The sequence below is a fragment of the Lampris incognitus genome, chromosome 1 (genome assembly GCF_029633865.1).
Source record: "Lampris incognitus isolate fLamInc1 chromosome 1, fLamInc1.hap2, whole genome shotgun sequence".
Lineage (NCBI taxonomy): Eukaryota > Metazoa > Chordata > Actinopteri > Lampriformes > Lampridae > Lampris > Lampris incognitus.
Genome location: NC_079211.1, coordinates 37537411 through 37557988, shown reverse-complemented (window position 1 = coordinate 37557988; position 20578 = coordinate 37537411). Strand labels below are relative to the sequence as shown.

The 20578-nt window shown below is 45.1% G+C and overlaps 1 protein-coding gene across 2 annotated transcripts in view; it reads left to right on the top strand.

Moving 5' to 3' along the window:
* LOC130132828 (C-terminal binding protein 1) overlaps positions 1-20578 on the top strand; it is a 39823-nt gene that overhangs the window by 10950 nt on the left and 8295 nt on the right. The window contains exons 1-4 of one of the 2 annotated variants that reach the window (XM_056301894.1): positions 1722-1870; positions 16087-16241; positions 19264-19408; positions 19609-19712. In XM_056301894.1, the coding sequence (XP_056157869.1) occupies positions 1831-1870; positions 16087-16241; positions 19264-19408; positions 19609-19712 (444 nt within the window). In that variant the 5' untranslated portion in view covers positions 1722-1830. Of the gene's footprint in view, positions 1-1721; positions 1871-16086; positions 16242-19263; positions 19409-19608; positions 19713-20578 lie in introns of those variants that run through there. The other variant, XM_056301882.1, reaches the window with a different exon arrangement.

Genomic DNA, 20578 nt, shown 5'->3' with positions numbered 1-20578 from the left:
TGAGCTACTGTCAGAAACACTCAGTTGACCCCAGTGGATCGGTTTGGGGTCCTTAACATGCAAACAATTGGAGCAACCAGACTATAAATGTAACACAATAATCAAATTACGGATACTCTTGTAAGAAAAAAAAGAAAGAAGGCGAGCTGATTAGCTTGCTGAGTTGCTTGGAGGAGCATCTCCGAATGGGAAAAGTATTAGGATTTTGAGATCTAATCTTGATTTTACACATCTTGAAATGATGGCCAACCATGTTAACTATTCAACTTAATACACTCGGTGAACTGAAAATTGCCATTTCCACACTGTTTGGAATTTGGAGGCAAAGTAATCAGATTACATCTGTTAAGTTTCAGTATTCACATTCTGATATTCCCTCAAATATTCATATACACTCAGCAGCCATTTTGCTCGTCTGGCAGGAACACGCGAAAGAGACAGAGAGGAAACTGTAAATAGGACCTGGGTAATCAAGCTACATTTAAACACATTTCAGTACATGTAAACTAAAATCATAAGTGGTTTAGGCAAATTATAGCTCTTTGGGGTATATCAATGTAATGTAAATCTTTCTGTGCTTTTGTTTAATGTGGCTTGATGACTGTCCTATAATGGTCTTACAGACCTGCGGTGTCATCCCACCAAACCAGATAGACAAATAAAGAAGGTTGATGCTTTCCACTAATATGACATTGTCATATATGACATTGTACATAATAATAATTATTAAAAAAAATTGGAGCAGGCCTTTGTATTGCAAGTCATTTTTGGTAAGTACGCGCAAATGTCAGTACAAGTATGCACAGATGTATATGTTTATATAAATTATATGTCGATTTAGACACTTAGGGATTGTTATTCATGTTTGCAATTTCTTGCGTAAACACAATACATTTCCAACAATTGTTTTGCTCTCTCATTTTAATAGCCATCATTAATCTGTATTATTTGCTTCTTTACAAGCTTGAATGCACTGATATAAGGACAAACTATTTCTCTATGAAAACCGAATCGGCATAATCACACAATGAAATAAATCGCTATAAATCAGATAGGGATAGAACATTGAAATGGTTTAGGAAATACTTAATTTTCTATTAAAAACAAACTGGTCACACTATCCCCCAGTATTTTTTTCACCTCTTACATTTCGGTTTGACTGGGTTTAGGGACTTTACAATTGTGTGTCCTGTATCAAAAAAATCTCAAGTTTCCCCCCTGACTGAGCATTGCGTAATTATTCTTTTATTTTTTTCTCTATCGTCTTACAGGAAACAAAAGATGAATTTTGTCCAGCTTTAGCTCCTCCCCATTCTTGCCTTTTCCTCTTCTTTTTTTGCAGCCACCCCTCTCGCTCACACAAGCACACATACACACGTTTCTCTCTCTCTCTCGCTCTCTCGCTCGCTTCCTCTCCCCTCTCTGACTGCGCTGCTCTCCCGCGTCCATAAATGCAGCGGCGCTTGGATATGTGTGCACACGTGTTGGGAGACAGCGAGATTTGCCGTGATCAAAAAGATATATAGAGAGACAAGAGCGAGAGAGAGTCCAGAGAGAGCGAGCGAGAAAGACAGAGGTAGCTACAGACGGGAGGGAGGGAGTTGGGGGGGGGGGGAGATCGCAGGCGCACGAGCGAGCTGAGAGAGAAAGGGGGGTGGGTAAAAAGAGGGGGAGCACATGTGTGTGCTTGTCACTGAGGGGTTGAGAGAAGGACCAAGGAAAGCGAGGTAGCGAGCCACAGCCGCCATATGCTGAGTGGACTCCTGTTTATGTGTGGCTGGTAGAAGACTGTAGGGCTCTGTTCTGTGCTGCCTGGCCGGGGAACACACCATGGGAAGCTCACATCTCCTCAACAAAGGCATGCCTCTAGGTAAACAACTAGCTCGCTGCTTTAATGTTGGGAGTGTGCGCGCATGTCTATTCATCTGTGCGAGCACGCGCGTGTGTGTGTGCGCGCGCGTGTGTGTGCAGATATTTGTGAGCTCAGTGTACATTATTTCTCCCTTTCCCCCCTTTCTCTTTCCTGTCCCTCCTCCTCTCTGCTCTCCTTCTTTCCCTCCTGCCTCCTCCTCGCCTCTCTCCCCCATTATCTTTTTTATCTGTGGGTTTCGCTCACCCTCTCGCCACACTAGACTGGCCTGCTTTTCTCCAACGATGTGTGTATGTGTGTGTGAGTGAAGGAGATAATCTCTGCTATTGAAGACTACTTGAACACCTCCATTTGTAAGGACCGAAATAGATCTCCCTTTCTCCTTCGAGGGCTAGCAAGGACATGACACATATTTCACTTTCATTGTACCTCTTTACGGAAAGCAGTTTCCTTGACACAAGCACATACACACACACGCGCGCGCACACACACACACACAAGCACGCGTGCACCCACACAGGAAAAGGCAAAAGGCATACTCACAGAAACACATGCGCGCGCACACTCGAATAAACACACACGCATGCACGCACACACACACACACACACACACAGATGTTAGATCTATGATTGGGAGAGTAAACGACTTCTAGAAAAATCTGGTGTGGCAAGAAGGTATGGCGGTGAAAGAACGGGGTGAAATTTGTGAATCGAGAGCCTCAGTTTGATAATGAGTTGTATTTCCCTTGAGATATTTTAAATGTAAATTCGCCATAAAACAGGATAAATATTCCCCGTATACGTGTATTATTATTTATCTTTTTATGGTTCCCGATAATTCAGCTTGTACTCATGAACAGAGAGCGAGAGAGAGTTTTTCCTAAAGCTAGAAACCAGAGATTGAAGATTTTAACTTGTGATGTCATCAACTGGCTGCGAGCCTTGTCTGGTGATGACATCGAAGATTAGAATCCTGCCTCTGGTTTTTTTTCCTTCGCTACAGGAAAAAAAAACACAACACGAACAAGAACCTTCTCCGTTTCCCCAAAACTGCACCGAGGAAGATCCAAGGTCATTGGGGGGGGGGGGGGGGGCTGACATGAGTTATGGCTTAGGGTGGATTTTTACTTAATTTTATGGTATTATTTATTTATATTTTTAATCAGGTCAACACGAATCGCTTTATATGGTTAACACCGTGACTCCAGCTCGGTCTTCAGGACCACCTGAAGGCAGTTGAGTCTTCGGTGACTTTCCTGTAATCGTTTGGCCGTCTCTGCCGATGGATGCCTGTTGGTGAGTCCTGTCTCGGCTGGCAGGGGTCCTTTTGATTCCTGAGCGACGGGTCGGGTCTGGTGAGGCTATCAAAAGGTCTACACAGACGCGTGTCAGTCAAGCCCCCCTGCAGGGGACAGATTGGCCAGATAAAGGACCTAGGGTAAATCTTACCGGTCGGTCGTTTAAACTCCTATCATTTGATGAGTGCGTTTTCCGCTCGCAGTCACGTGATTCTGATGACGCGCGAGATTCGGATGGAGGGCAGGAAGTGAAAGGTAGAATGGACGAGATGGAGCTAGTTTAACACGAACTGTGCTAGTTTAGACGATATTATGAGAGAAAGGTATAAACAGAAAGTAAGATATGTTGGACATGATCCTTATGTTATGAAGAGTGATTTTTGTTGAAGTGGTCACTGCACACACGCGCGTTATCCGACTCCGCTCCTCCCGACCGCAGACGACGGTTCGCAAGCCCCCCCCCCGGCGTTTTCGGTCACTTTCTTGCACCCCTCCCCCCCATGAACAACAACTTTTGGTACTCAATAAAAACTCCTTGTGGTTTCTCAGTTAATGACGCCAAACAGGCATTTCGAAAGTTTGTGATAGTGCTTCCTATGTAGAAAATCACTTCCTGCCCTCCATCTGTAGTTCATGACGTCATATGCAAACACCCTATTAATTGAGTGATTTGATATGCTAATTAGAAACTAAATTCATTAGCATGTGTGACTGACACCCCTTGCACCACTTGTTTTTATTGTGGAAGTAATGCAAACTAGCTTTATATTTCTGACTGTGTAAAGACAGGAACTTGCTTGAACTGTCGGTTTAAATCTATGTGAAGAAAATTAGAATTACACTTTCACATTTTGGGCCAGGTAGGTTTCTTTAGTCCAGTTGATATATTGGCATAGGTCATTTCTGTAGTATTAAGATGGAAGAGTGTGGCATGACTATGACTTGTACCTTTTGTCCATGTCTAGAACAGCTGTATAGATGTGTTCAGTATCATTTAAGACCCCCCCCATTTCCCCCCCTCCCCAATTGTACCTGGCCAATCACTCTGCTCTCTGAGCCATCCTGGTCGCTGCTCCACCCCCTCTGCCAATCTGGGGAGGGCTGCAGACTGCCACATGCCTCCTCCGATACATGTGGAGTCGCCAGCCGCTTCTTTTCACCTGACAGTGAGGAGTTTCTCCAGGGGGACGTATAGCACATGGGGGGATTACGCTATTCCCCCTCCTCCCCGAACAGGTGACCAGGACACATTTTCACATCCGGCTTCGCACCCGCAGACACGGCCAATTGTGTCTGAAGGGACGCCCGATCAAGCCGGAGGTAACATGGCAATTCGAACCGACAAATCCCATGTTGGTAGGCAACGGAATAGACCGCTATGCTACCTGGATGCCCCATCATTGAAGATTTTGACTGGGGGGTTATCACCACCCAACCCGTAAAGACTTATATTGACTGTATATTCTATATATTGTGAGGGGTGTTATTTCAGGCAGGAGTGACACCTGATCTGAACAGCTAGTGTTATAATTCTCTCATTGTGCTAATTTCTAGATACCACAGCTATATTGTTGTTGTGAGGACCCCAAGGATCCTGTTTTAAATGCTCCTATGGGTTCATGGATGCTATCTTGGAAATGGCTCATCTCCGCTAGATTATCATAATCATGAATTGTATACTTTTTATAATCAGTAAGCAGGACACATTTATTGTATGGTACGCTAATTGATCCCAATCCATTTGAAAAGTAATTGTGACTTTCTTTCTATAACATATCAACAGTTAATCCAGTGTAACAGCCTGACTGCTATTCAGTAAACCATCTGCAGCCTGAATGTAACTGTAGTCAATGCAGTCTCCTCTAAAGTGTACCCTGCCTTTTAGGCCCACAAGTGTAGGTGAGAACCTTTTTTTCTTACACAGTAGCCACTCTTCTTCTTCTTCTTGGCAAATAATTGTGAATATCTTGCTGTGCTAGTCTAGTGAAGGTGTGGCTCTGTGGACAGGAACCTGAACAATATACTATGACCGTATTTAATATTGCATGGTTTATCAAGGAAGATAGGTTGTACATGCATTCCTAATAATTTGAATAAGGCATGTTGGGATGGTGCAAATTTGAACACTGATCTCAAGTCCAAGCGAAAGAGTAAATAAGATGACTGTGAACGAGCCACAGAAATAAACCATAGAAAACTAAGTATGCACAGATATGCAAAGGTAAAACAGAGGGAACCAGGGTTTATGCCAGTAAACCTTCCTTGACATTATAAAGTGGCATTCCCCCACCCAGCTTCTGCCAGGGTGCTTGACTGTACGCTTGTTCTGTCCTCGTCTGTGTTTGCTGCGGGGAACAAAAGCCGACAAACCTGAAATACAGTACCGGAAAATCAAAAGCTTGACTGATTTTGTTTGTACGAGTGTGTGTCTGAGAGAGAGAGAAGCACAAGATGAAGCCTGCATGTTCGCGTGATTATATATGCATGTGCATTTATATGTATCGGTGGCTGCGTGCGCATGTTTGTGGATGTATTTGTAAATTTGTCAAAATGAATCACTGCACCATGTGTCAAGTCATTCTGCTCAGATTGGGAAGTGCCGAGAAGGTACCTGCATCTTTGTGCGCAGGGGTGGGCACATCAAAGGAGGGTGTGTGCGTGTGTCGCTGTGTGTGTGTGTGTGTGTAGGAATGTGTATGCGTGAGAGAGAGAGTGTATCGTGAGGGAAAGGGGGAGAGGGGTGTGTCTGTTTTGTCCTCTTCCTTCCATGGGAACTGAACCGTGGGTAGACGGAGAGGGAGAGAGGCTGACATGCACTGTCAAGCTGACCAATTGCTTTTCATTTTGGGCGCTGAAGTGTCTTTCGTTTTATCATGTGCAAAGAAAGAGAAACTGTGCTAAAGCCATTAACAAACTATTTAGGGGAAAAGACAATTTGCGTAAAGTGAGCGAGGGAGGGAGGGAGGGAGGGAGGAAGAACGGTTGCCTGGAGGGAAAGCAAAAGGGGGAGAGATGGAAGATGAGGAAATGTGAAAAAGGAAAGATGGAGATAAGCCGCAAGAGAGGGAGAAATGTGGAGACAGACCGACACCATGCGAGCGAGATGGAGAGAGGCAGGGAGAGAGATAGGCTTCGTCACGCCATGTTGCTGCATGCCATGGTAGCCAGGAACATCATAAATCAGCCATGCCGTGGCTGGCTGGCTGGTCGCTACAGCAGCAGGCTGCTGAATGATCACAGGTGCCGACGGCAGTGCTCCTATCCCCTCTGCTCCTCCTCTCCTCTCTGCTCTTCTCGTGCACTCACCGCGAGTTACAGAGCTGCTAAAAATACAGCCACAATGCATCTGGAATGTGCCTTTATCTGCAGGTCCCAGTTCAGTTTCCATTCAGCAAGGCAGAGATTCGGAACAGAGTTTATTCAGGGGAGTTGAGTTTTCTACCAGATTCAAATACCAAAAAAAATTATTCTACGCGATGGAGTTGTTCAGATGTGCTGTGAGTGTTCTGTGGGTAGCAAATATATTGTAGTGTGAGTTTAAAGCCAGTCGACAGCAGCTTTGCCCGCAGTGCATCTGAAATCTGGGGATGGTGCTGCGTCGGTATTGTTGCTGAATATAATTAATAGTGAATATCTGCTTGTCTTTGACAGACCTTGATAATAGCTTTGATCAACAGTTTTGACCTGGAAGCCACAAGACAAACAGATTTGCTGTTATACAGTGAAATTGTTCATGAGTATATACGTATGTATGTGAGTATAATAAAAAAACACACACACACAGGTGTGACCATTGCAACATAGTGTCTTTTTAATTTGAAATATGCATTTGCCTTTTCTTACAACACAAATTAAAATATCGTGAGCTTATCAGTTACTTTTAATGGTTTCCACATTTTTTGTAATTCATACATTTGATGTACCTCTTTTTACATATCTTCATGCATACATGTGCATGTGAAAACATTTTTTTTTGTACTATCGCTGACTAACTCTTTAGAGTTGCTATATTCTTTTAAACATAAATGTATTTAGTTTTGGATATCACACACGTGTTAGGACATCAAATGTATGATTTGTGAAAAGTGTGGGTAAGAATGATTGGTAAGCTCACAATATCATATTTTTGGTTGTAAAGGAAGACAAATGTTTGATATCCTAAACTATAAAGACACTATACGTATATGTTGGAATTGACACACCTGTGTAGGGATTGATTTGTCTTGTACTCACAGCTGTGTGTGTGTGTGTGTGTATGTGTATGTGATTTATGCACACACACACACACACACACACACACACACACACACACACACACACACACACACACACACACACACACACACACACACACACACACACACACACACACATTAATGACCCAAAACATTATGACCATGTGCCTAATATGCTGTTGATCGTCCGTGTGCTGCGAAAAACAGTACCGACCCACTGAGACATGGGCTCTACAAGACTCCTGAAGGTGTCCTGTGGTATGTGGCACCAAAACATTAGCAGCAGATCCTTCAAGTCCTGTAAGTTGCGAGGTGGAGCCACCATGGATCGGACTTGTCAGTCCATCACATCCCATAGATGCTCTATTGATTGCGATCTGGAGAATTTGGAGGCCAGGGGAACACCTTGAACACGTCATCATGTTCCTCAAATCATTCCTGAACAATGTGTGCAGTGTGGCAGGGCGCATTATCCTGCTGAAAGAGGCCACTGCTATCGGGGAATACCATTGCCATGAAGGGGATGTACCTGGTCTGCAATGATGTTTAGGTTGGTGGCACGTGTTAAATTGATGACCACATGAATGGCCGGACCCAGGGTTTCCCACTAGAACATTGCCCAGAGCATCACACTCCTTCTAGCAGCTTGTCGTCTTCCCACAGTGCATCCTGGTGCCATCTCTTCCCCAGGTAAACGGCGCACACGTACACAGCCATCCATGTGATCTAAAAGAAAATGGGATTCGATTGGACCAGGCGACCCTCTTCCACTGCTTCAAGGTCCAGTTCCGGCGCTTGCGTTCCCATTGTAGGGGCTTTCGACGGTGGATGGGTCATCATGGGCCCTCTGACCGGTGTGGGACTAGGCAGTCCCAGATGCAGCTGGATGCAATGCACTGTGTGTTGTCACATATTCCTCCCGTAACCATCATTAAAATTTTCTGTGACTTGTGCCACAGTGGACCTTCTGTCAGTTCGGACCAGATGGGATAGCCTTCGTTGTCCTCGTATACTGATGAGCCAGCCTTGGGCGCCCAACATCCTGTCGCTGGTTTGTGGTTTGTCCCTCCTTGGACCACTGTTGGTAGCTACTCACCACTGCTGACCGGGAGCACCCCACAAGTCTTATCATTTCAGAGATGCTCTGACCCAGTTGTCTGGCCATAACAATTTGGCCTTTGACAAAATCGCTCAGGTCTTTACTCCTGCCCATTTCTCCTGCATCCAACAAGCTGACTACAAGAACTGATTGTTTGCTTACCATCTAATCTACCCAGACCTTGACATGTCCCCTTGTTTGGAGATGGTCAACATTATTCGGTTTACCTGTGAGTTGTCATAATGTTTTGGCTCATCAGTGTATGTCTGTATATGTGCGTGCACACACACACACACACACACACACACACACACACACACACACACACGCACACACACACTGATCAGCCAAAACATTAAAACCACCTGAGACCTGAGGCAACTGCCATCAGGGAATAGCATTGCCATGAAAGGGTGTACCTGATCTCCAACAGTGTTGAGGTAGGTGTCTTTATGCGTGCTCAATAGTCCATGTAAGGAAATCACAGAAAGGTGAATCAGTTCATCTGAACACAACGTTTAGTGGGAGAAACATTTCATCACTCATCCGAGTGAATTTGTCAGCCTGATTTGAGACTGACGAAGTCACTCGGCTGAGTCTTTCACTAAACGTTGTGCCCAGATGAACTGATTCACCTTTCTGTGATGGTCAGGTAGGTGGTACTTGTCAAAGTAAACTCTACATGAATGCCAGGACCCAAGGTTTCCCAGCAGAACTTTGCTGAGAGCATCACATTGCCTCTGCCGGCTTGCCTTCTTCCCATAGTGCATCCTGGTGCCATCTCTTCCCCAGGTAAACAACACACACACACACCCAGCACTCCACATGATGTAAAGGAAAACATGATTCATCAGACCAGGCCACCTTCTTCCATTGCTCCATGGTCCAGTTCTGACGCTCACATGCCCATTGTAAGTGCTTTCGGCAGTGGGCAGGGGTCATCATGGGCACTCTGACTGGTCTGTGGCTACGCAGCAGGCTGTGATGCATTGTGTGTTCTGACACCTGTCAATCATAGCCAGCATTAACTTTTTCAGCAATTTGAGCTACAGTAGCTCTTCTGTGGGATCAGACCAGATAGGCTAGCCTTCATGCCCCAATGAGCCTTGGGCACCAATGACCCTGTTGCTGGTTCACCGGTTGTCCTTCCTTGGACCACTTTTGGTAGGTACTGACCACTGCATACTGGGGACACCCTACAAGACCTGCTGTTTTGGAGATGCTCCAACTCAGTCATCTAGCCATCACAAATTAGCCCTTGTCAGCGTCCCCAATCCTTACGCTTGCCAATTCTTCCGACACATCAACTTAAAGAACTGACTATTCACTTGGTGCCTACTATATCCCACCCCTTGACAGGTGCCATTGTAATGAGATAATCAATGTTATTCACTTACCTGTCAGTGGTTTTAATGTTTTGGGTGGTGTGCGTGTGCGTGTGTGTGTGTGTGTGTGTGTGTGTGTGTGTGTGTGTGTGTGTGTGTGTGTGTGTGTGTGTGTGTGTGTGTGTGTGTGTGTGTGTGTGTGTGTGTAAAATACGGTTGTTTGACAAGCCTTAATCCAAATCAGACTTTTTTGGCAGATGACTCTCACTGAGGTTGGCCAGATTCCTGATGACCTCTACATTTAAAACATAGAGTGGCGTGTATTCACAGTGCTGTAAAGGGTTTCTCATCCCTCAGGGGACACAAAATCAAGTTGCTTCACTGAATTGGTCAACAACAGTATTAAATGATCAATCTGATGTAGTCGGCATCATGTTTTTTGGGATCATGAATTTTCAGAATTCTCATTTCCACATTGTGGGAGCCAACAAGGTGTCCTTGCCCCTAGATTTGGAAATGCTTGTCTAGTCATTATGATGCTCAAACAACATTTCATCCCCGTGTTGTTTTGTGTAGCAACTATTACCATTGGCACTTTGTTCCTAATAACCCTTAATGTTATTGTTATTGACTTTGCCCCAGTTGCTGTCTGCCATTCATTTTGCAGGCAACATTGACCATCTGTGTTGCCTCCTAATGTTGACTGTGTAGCCTGGCATTAAATCTGAGTCTCTGGGTGGCTCCAGAGACCACCCTGGGAAGTTGGCGAAGAGCAGAACTGGTGCTGTGGCCCTGTTTGCTGTCAGCTGGTCTGTTTGCACCGCAAAAGCTCTCGGCTTACCCAGCCCTAGAGCAAGGGAGGCAGGGAGGGAGTGGGAAATTGAATGAATATTAAGTGAACTGAGCGCGATAGTGACAGAGTCCAGAACTAAGCAGAGAGAGGGAATGTATAAAAAAATAGTGTGTATAATAAGAGAGGTGTGTGTGTGTGTCTATGTGTATAAAGTAAGAGAATAGAGTATTTTATTATGAAGTATTCAGCACTCGAGTGCGCTGGTCTTTCCAAGGTCATGCTTGTTGCTGGAATGAGAACTATTTCCTCCCTAACTTGGACTGAGTGAGCTGTGGAAATGTCCGGAATCTACTCTCAGAAATGTTCCTGACACAGATTCACAGCGATACCAAGATTATGAGGACACATATATATATACACACACACACACACACACACTCATAAACACATTTGCACATGATCAGTCTGCAGGCTAAAACACAATACAGGACCCTTAGATTAGCATTACCCAATTACTTTTGCAGTTTTGAAATATTGTGCGTTGTTTGAAAAGAAAATAAAAAATCGGGTTTGTCCTGGTCTGAATTTTTCTGTTAGACCAGCTGAAACTAGAAGCATTTGCTGTTGTTGAATTCTTTTTTTTTTCTTCCACGGCTGTGCACCACTGATTTGTATTGACGTGTAAGTGCAAATGCCTGTAGGTAGATACTGTTACGGAAAGCTAATGTTTGACCGGGTGACACAGGCCTTGGTGAGAAGGCTTTGGGTTTCACCGTATACGCTTGCCCATGCTGTAGAGCCGTATCCACAGATCAAGTTTCTCGCTCTAAATTTACTGTGCTGATAAAAATATACGCAAATTGAGTATTAGATTGAATTAAGTTTAATTAAAGTTGTAGGCATCTGTGCAGGAGCTGTATCAAAAATATACTGAAACGAATGTCCGGCTCTCTTGCTTCCCATGGAAAGTGCATCTTTTTATTGTCTGTTTTTTTTTTCTTGACACAGTAAAGGACATTGAGGAGAGAGAGAAAGGATGACAGCAGCACCCCTTTCCCTGTTTTTAGTCTACCAACATCACAGCTGCCAGAGAATTAAAGCAAAATGTAAAAAAAAAAAAGATCCATCATGACTTTCCCCTAATGCAAACAAATCTAGCTAATGTGTATATTTTATCTTTTTTTATGTCAGTGAATCATTCAAGTAATGATCGTTTGAATGGCTACAAGGCGGGGGCAAGGGCAGAGAGACGCACATTTAGATTCTAGGCGTCTAATGGATGCTTCCTCTCACACAGACTGAGGAGACCAGCTTTCTTAGGGGACACTTTACAAGAGGAGTGGCTGTTAAAGGAATCACATTGGCTTTTGAGGGAACCAAACATGTCATCTTTCTAGTTGCACGATGATCCGTCAAACCACAAGCCCATTCTGACAGCCAAAGCCAAGCAAAACAGATGTGAAAATTCAGCTAAGCTACCACTGCTACTAAATACAGCATAGCACACATCACTCTCAAATGCTCGCAGTCACGGCAAACCAGTAATTTGCCCCATGCAACTTGGAATTTTTTTCAAGGGGAAGTCTTGGCTGCAGCTCAGAGTATGCATTTAGATAAATACAATAAACGCCTCACTCAATGCCACCTCAGTGATTTCCCATTCACTCTTTCTGTCCTGATTTTCCCAGCTGGTCTGGGACATGTGAACTGTCATTATTATATCCATAAGCTTGCTTCTTTAACTTCTGGACTCCTACCCTTCAGTTCAGGGGGGCCTTAAAGCCCTTTTCCTACTGCCACTCCATGCTGTACCATCCATCCCACACTGACTAGGTATGCATATAGTCATCAAGCCAATCAAGGCGAATAATCAAGTTAATGTAATAGTTTGATTGAGGTGTCTGCAAGTGTTTCACTAATGTGATCTCTTAGTGATCTGAGGCGGGTGACTCCACTTCCAACATTGGGTTGGAGATTTTTTGGAAAATGCCTGTTTCTGTTTTTTTGCCAGTCAAAATCTTTAGGATATTAAGCTCCTTTATTTTTCAGTCTCACTCCAGAAATGCGGTTATTTACCGACACTTGAAAAGAGACGACACACACCTGTATTGTTGAGGTGCTGCCCAACTGGATCAGTATCCAAAGATTAAGAAAAGGAAGCTGCACGCCTGTTTTATCCTAAAGAAGACAAAGTGAGTTTGTCAAGACATTGATTGATAAATATTTGCACTGGAGTTATAAGTGTGCAGTTTCCTTTTTTAGATCTTAGTTAACTGCCGGTCACCATGTTGTCCTTTGTCCATTGTTTCTGGGTCAGATGCCAGGAAGCGGGACTCGGTGCATGCCCACAACCAATTGTCCAAAACAATTACAGTTAAGGAGACAAAACACAGTAAATCCAATGACCGACAAAGAATCTGGCTCTGTTAGTCACATTACGCTGTTGATTTAGACCTTCATTTGATTAAGACGCTTCAATTCAGGTGTTGCATTTGTCAGTTTATTGCCTTATTCTTATTATTATTGGGCAGCATGGTGGCCCAGTAATTAGCGCTGTTGCCTCACAGCAAGAAGGTCCTGGGTTCGAACCCCGGGGTTGTCCAACCTTGGGAGTCATCCCAGGCCATCCTCTGTGTGGAGTTTGCATATTCTCCTCATGTCTGTGGTGGGGTTTCTCCGGGTGCTCCGGTTTCCCCCACCATCAAAAGAAACATGCATGTTAGGGTTAATACTCCTGTCTGTGCCCCTGACCAAGGCAGTGGGAAAAGAACTGGAGTTGGTCCCTGGGGGCAGCCTGAAGGCGGCAGCCCACTGCTCCTAGCTACACAGATCACAGCTAGGAGGGTTTAATGTGCAGTAACTTAATTCCCCCAAGGGGATTAATAAAGGAAACTTAAAAACTTAAATTATTCTGATTAAAATCAAATCAATAAATTGAATGTAAACACACTGACCGACGAACCCCACCCATGGGTTCACAAACCACTTCCATCACAACCAAAATGGTTCTCACATGGGTCCAGGAACTTGAATTTGTTATCACCTTAAGAGGAGTAACCAACAAATGTGTGTCCTCTGGTGGGAGATGGTGGGGTGAACAACACTGATTAGATGAATGCAGTACTAAGAAGCACCACAAATCAATCCCTGTCTTTAAAGCTACAATCCTGAGCGTTGTCTTTTTTTGGGGGGGGGATTCCCCCCCCTTTTTTCTCCCCAGTGTTATCTGGCCAATTACCCGGTCACTGCTCCACCCCTTCTGCCGATCCAGGGAGGGCTGCAGACTACCACATGCCTCCTCCGACACATGTGGAGTCACCAGCTTTTCACCTGACAGTGAGGAGTTTCACCAGGGGGACATAGCACATGGGAGGATCACACTATCCCCCCCCCCCCGAACAGGCGCCCTGACTGACCAGAGGAGGCGCTAGTGCAGCGGCCAGGACACATACCCACATCTGGCTTCCCACCCGCAGACACCGCCAATTGTGTCTGTAGGGACGCCCGACCAAGCCGGAGACAACTGGGGATTTGAACCGGCGATCCCCATGTTGGTATGCAATGCAAAAGACCGCCGCGCTACCTGGATGCCCCAACATTGTCCATTTTAATTAACTTGAAAAGGACATTTGTTGGCATGTAAATCCCTGGAATTGTAGCTTTAAAATTAGCCACGGATTGAAGCAGACAAAACACAAGCCTTTGAATTGTTCTTAAACAATGCAGTTCTTTAAGTGCAATGGAAACAGCAGTGTGCTGCGGTCTCCGCAGTCGCTCCCTGTACAGATACAGTCACGACCCTGGGAGCCATGAAAACACCCTCATCGTTCAATAATTTTCGAGGAGCTCTGAAGCACTGGAGTTGCAATGCCCTGTGTAGTGATTAATCGACCCGCTCATAAAGTGTCCATACCGACAAAAAAAATGGTCAAGCGGCCAGGGAAATGCCTAATGTGTATCCATTTGGAGGCTGCTGAAAGGTGTTCGTAGAATACTTTTGGTGAAATGAGTTCATTATTCCTGATGTCAGCGCCCACAGATGCAAAAAAAACGTACTCAGAAACGATTGATGGGTGCGCTTTGCATCAGCAGAAATGAGAGTAAGTTGGTAGATATTTTAACTAATTGTATTCTAGAGGGCTGTCAAAACCTTTTTTTCCCCATTTCAAGGACCACCAATTAGGCACACACCATCCAGTTTCTCCTTTGTCCCTGTACCAATTGCATTAACCTTAGTCAGTCAGTTTAGTTTCAGCCCTTAGTTCTTGAGAGAGAGAGAGAGAGAGAGAGAGAGAGAGAGAGAGAGAGAGAGAGAGAGATGGATTTCATTGCCGTAGTGAGCACTAAGGATTAAATGCATCTCCTGCTGTTATTGTTCCAATGATCTCTATTACTGCCAGCTCTGGTTCAGGTAATTTCACCGAGTTGAGGAAACCAGCTGCATTCTTCTTTTCAACACACACTCCCACTTTTTTTTTTAAATTTGTGCAAATTGCCCACTGGTGAGGAGACAGGTGCCACAATAAGTGCCACTTACCCTCTGCTAAGGCCTAGCACTCACGGCGTAATGGTGAAATGTGAAGACATGATTTGATAAACTATGCTGCAGGGAGAGGGTGAGAGGGCCGTCTCTCATTTACTGACAGGCTACCAACTGTCTCTTCTTTGAATCACAGATTGTAAGACCTGGCATACATATCTATCTATCTATCTATCTATCTATCTATCTATCTATCTATCTATCTATCTATCTATCTGCTCACTCTATCTTATCTGTTGTTAACCCATCTTATCGTCCACCACTTAACATCTGCTTCAGGGAGTCATAAAAAAAGACAAGATGCCATTAGGAAGCTTTCAGTCTTGGTGTTGGCTGTGTTGCAGACTGACATCTGCACCGGGGAAGGATCCCCCCCCCCCACTTTCCCACTTTGTGGGGGAACTGTGTCGCCCTGTATTGTATTACTTACTGTACTTGAGAAACTGAAAATCAGTCGCGATTAAGAAATATGTCCTATTCTTGGAACCCTGCATCTTTTTTTAAAACATAATCAAATGTCAAAAGAGAGAATATAACGGGGGAAACAGTTTGTCTTTATTGATGAGGCGACAATGCCCTTTATCAGCCTGCCAGGTGTCCTTCTGACCAAATGAGGACCCCTCTTATCTCTGAGAGGTTAATGCAGTTGCGTTATCACCATTCTTCTTAAAAAGGAATAATTACGCTGACTTCCTGTAACCTTATGCTGCCTTTGACTGTGCTATTTTTATTCTTTCTTGCTCTGTCTCTTGCTCACTTGCTTTCTCTTGTCGCGCCCCCTGTGCTACTGTGCTCCTCCCTTCTTTCTCTCCGCTCATTCAGTCTGTTTCACTCAGGTTTGCTCTCTTCTTCTGACCAACTTTTTTTTACACTCACTGTCCCTGTCGTGTGTGTTTCTGCACGTCTGTCTGCCCATGTGCCTGCAGGCATCAGGCCGCCCATCATGAACGGCCCAATGCACCCACGCCCCCTGGTGGCGCTGCTGGACGGCCGCGACTGCACCGTGGAGATGCCCATTTTGAAAGACGTGGCCACAGTCGCCTTCTGCGACGCCCAGTCCACCCAGGAGATCCACGAGAAGGTAACACACACAACACCATGGCTTACTGCACATTTCTCCATCGTGGAGCCACAGATATGAACACTCTTGTTTATCACCTGATGCAGACTCTATATATAGATGCTATGCATTATATGTTGACCTTGGAATCATATTCCATGTTTTTTCTTTTTTAATTTTCCATGTTGAATAATGAGTCCATAATGAGTCCATAATGAGTTGTCCATATGGTGCAGATGTACGATGCCACGTTGTTTATAAATGTGTCCGAAACTACAGTTTAGATAACGCTTACTGGCATGTGAAGACTTCAACATTCAATATCAACACCAACATGCAAATGCAGCCTTGTATTGCTAAGCTCTCACATCAGGCAAGCTATTTTAACTGTTCTTAGGATCACAAACTACAAGAGAAGAAAGGAGAAACTCCACAACAAAAATTAATTAGAAAGAATGATCCCACGAATGATTGGGCACACTTAGAAACGGGGTGAAGGCAGGGTGGTTCCTAAGCGTGCCCCATAGCCAGTACTGATTAGAAATGGGTTTGTTTGTCTGGCAGGGAACATCTCACGCTGGCTCCCTGCCAGGCACACTCGTTCTGTGAGCGCGCTTGGTAGGCCACGGCGTGGGAGAAACAGATGGTTCTGTCTCACCCTCTCGCTCTTCCTCCCTCCATCTCCCTGTCCCTCTGTCTCTCTATTAAGCAAGCCACCGCATTGTCTAATTAAAAGGGCTTCTTTCATTGTAATTGAACCACATGTCGTTTTCAAGACACACACACACGCGCGCACACACACACACACACACACACACACACACACATGCGCGTGCACACACACACACGCTGGAAGTAAAGGGCAAGGCAGAAGGAGACCACGGGGTCCAGAGGTGTGAACAGACACCGAGCACGGTTTTAGCGTGCACCGATACCTGCTTATTATTCCATGAAGTGATTAAGTTATTTTGGAGCTCTCCTGTTCCACTCCCAAGAACCCCACTAAGCTCTTATAGGGATTGCGCGAAAACTCAATGAAGGCACCTGCCGCCGGCACAGAGACCCGTGTGTGTACTTTATCTTGTTTGCCAGCATTTGCTGCGGTTCTGCGCTTGCTCAGTTTCAGCAGCGAGATTGTGAACCAAGTGCCATGGTTGCTACTGGAAAAAATAAAAAAAAACAACTTTTAGCAGTCCTCATGTTCCCATTATCGAACTTTATCAGTAACACTTGTTTGATATGCAACACATTTGGTACATATGTAAGAAGATACAGAGAATAAGAAAGATGCATTGAATGTCCACATGCAGACTAGGGGTGCAACGGTTCAACAAGCCCACGGTTCTCGGTTTGCAATGCACATTAGGGAGAAGAAAAACATTTCCATTGTTCTCTCTGTATTTTGTCTTATTTGCAAAAATAACATTTTCTTCCATTCAGAGATTTGATAATATATGAAATCAACAAGTATCCTTTCAAAAACACAAGTGTTACTTAGCCTATTTAAACAAACATAAAAATACTTTCAGTATAGCTGCATTTTTTGTGTGCATAATTTGCAAAAATAACTTTCAATTCAAAGCGCCACTTTGCCTATTATTTAAAACAAATGTAAAATACTGGCAGTGTAGCTACATTTTTCACAACATTAAGTGCAACACGAATCGGGCCTGCGTTCATCAGCTAAGTGTGTGCTTGTACGGCTCTCCGACAGGGGACGTGTCCGTAACCCTGCACTTTCCATCTCCCATTGGAAATAATGAACACTCACGGTCAGGTGACTCAGCCGCCCTGGAGGTCCAACCATCGCTGGTGAGCGCTGTTTGAGGGGTTTGGCCAGTCGGTTCTCACTTCCCTCGCATGTCTGTTCATACAGCTCGGCGAGTGCTGTGTTAGCAGCGTGTGCGCGGGACAGCAGAGTGTAACGCGGCTCAAGCTTTTTCACCGAATGGCAAAATCCTGCAGCACAAACAACTGAAAATGGCTGCAAATCTTTTTTTTTCCCTTCCCTTTTTCTCCCCAATTGTACCTGGCCAATTAGCTCACTCTCCCGAGCCATTCCAGTCGCTGCTCCACCCCCTCTGCCGATCCGGGGAGGGCTGCAGACTACCACATGCCTCCTCCGATACATGTGGAGTCACCAGCCGCTTCTTTTCACCTGACAGTGAGGAGTTTCACTACGGGGACGTAGTGCGTGGCAGGATTGCACTACCCCCCCCCCGACTGACCAGAGGAGGCGCTAGTGCAGTGACCAGGACACATACCCACATCTGGCTTCCCACCCGTACACATGGCCAATTGTGTCTGTAGGGATGCCCGACCAAGCCGGAGGCAACACGGGGATTTGAACCGGCGACCCCTGTGTTGGTAGGCCACGGAATAGACCGCTATGCTAACCAGACGCCCAGCTTTTCTTTTCTTTTTTTTTTTTTTTACTTGTGGAGCCGAAAAAGTGCGGCTCACGTGTGCTAACCGGGCCGTAGTTTGTGTAGTGAACGTTTAGGTTTATTACGGTTCAGTTTTGCATCCCTAATGCACACATAGACGATCTATATACAGAAAGCACAAGATTATGAGCATGAAGGCAGACCAGGTTCAGGGCCAAGAGCATGCGTGTATGTATGCACTTGGCAATACAGACACTGTAGGAATGGACACTTGTGTGTGCGCCCACACAGACATGCTTTAACACCTGCTTGCTCGCTCGCTCCGAATCCCTCCGGTCAATACGTGCCTTTCCAAAACTAGAAAATGTGCACATTGAATAACTACACCTTTAATCTGATCCACACACACAAACACACACTCCTTCCTTTCTGTGTGTACAGGTGTTAAATGAGGTTTAGAGGCACTGATGTAAAACACTAAAACCCTGTTGAAACACACACATATGGTGTAACCCACATCCCATTTTATCTCTCTTACACACATCGCTCTGTCATTGTTTGTGTGTGTGTGTGTGTGTGTGTGTGTGTGTGTGTGTGTGTGTGTGTGTGTGTGTGTGTGTGTGTGTGTGTGTGTGTGTGTGTGTGTGTGGCTCCAGGTGCTGAATGAAGCTGTTGGAGCACTGATGTATCACACCATCACCCTGATGCGAGAAGACCTGGAGAAGTTTAAAGCCCTACGCATTATCGTACGCATCGGCAGCGGTTACGACAACATCGACATCAAATCGGCTGGGGAACTGGGTTAGACAAACACACACACACACACACACACACACACACACACGTCCACTTGTTTTTAGCGCTGGTAGAGAAAAACAGCTGATATATTGTATTTGCACTCTATCTCTCCATCTGCCAGACTGGTTTTTACCGCCCCCCCTCCCTTCAGGTCCAATGGTGCAGAGCTCTTACAGACCTTTACCTTGTGTCTGGTTCAACAGGCATTGCTGTATGTAACATGCCAGCGGCCTCTGTGGAGGAGACAGCCGACTCCACGCTATGTCACATCCTCACATTGTACCGACGTACCACCTGGCTGCACCAGGCAAGTCGTGCCGTGAATCAATCGGTGATAAACCGATTTAAGATAATTACAGTTGACTTAACTGGTGTTTGTTCTTTTTAAACCTACACAATTGATTTTGTGTAATGACGCATCAGAGTTTTAGTTTTTACCATTGATGTTTGTGGAATATTGATATCACAATTAATAATGAAAACCGTATTTGTTGCAGTAGTTGAGAATTGTCAAAATGTTAATTTAAGATGCAGAAAGTGCAGTAAAAATGTAGCTGTCCTTTTTTAAGTGTCCTGCTTAAGTAGAACTGGTTTGATCGCGGAATGGTGAATCGGTTCATCTGGACACGTTTATCGATGTTTCATCACTCATCTAAGACACTTTAAGAAATGTTTCTCTCAATGAAAGTTGTGTCCAGATGAACCGATTCACCTTTCCATGATTTCCTTACTTGGATTATTGAGCAGGTGGCACGGTGGCGCAGTGGTTAGCGCAGTCGCCTCACAGCAAGAAGGTCCTGGGTTCGAGCCCCAGGGTAGTCCAACCTTGGGGGGTCGTCCCGGGTCATCCTTTGTGTGGAAGTTTGCATCTTCTCCCCGTGTCTGCGTGGGTTTCCTCCGGGGGCTCCGGTTTCCTCCCACAGTCCAAAGACATGTAGGTCAGGTGAATCAGCTATACTAAATTGTCCCTAAGTGTGAATGTGTGTGTGTGGGCCCTGTGATGGACTGGCGGCCCGTCCGGGGTGTCTCCCCGCCTGCCGCCCAGTGACTGCTGGGATAGGCTCCAGCATCCCCGCCACCCTGTGTAGGATAAGCGGTTTGGATAATGGATGGATGGATGAGAGTGCAGTAAAAATGTAGCTGGTGATCACCATGGTTAATCACAATATCTGG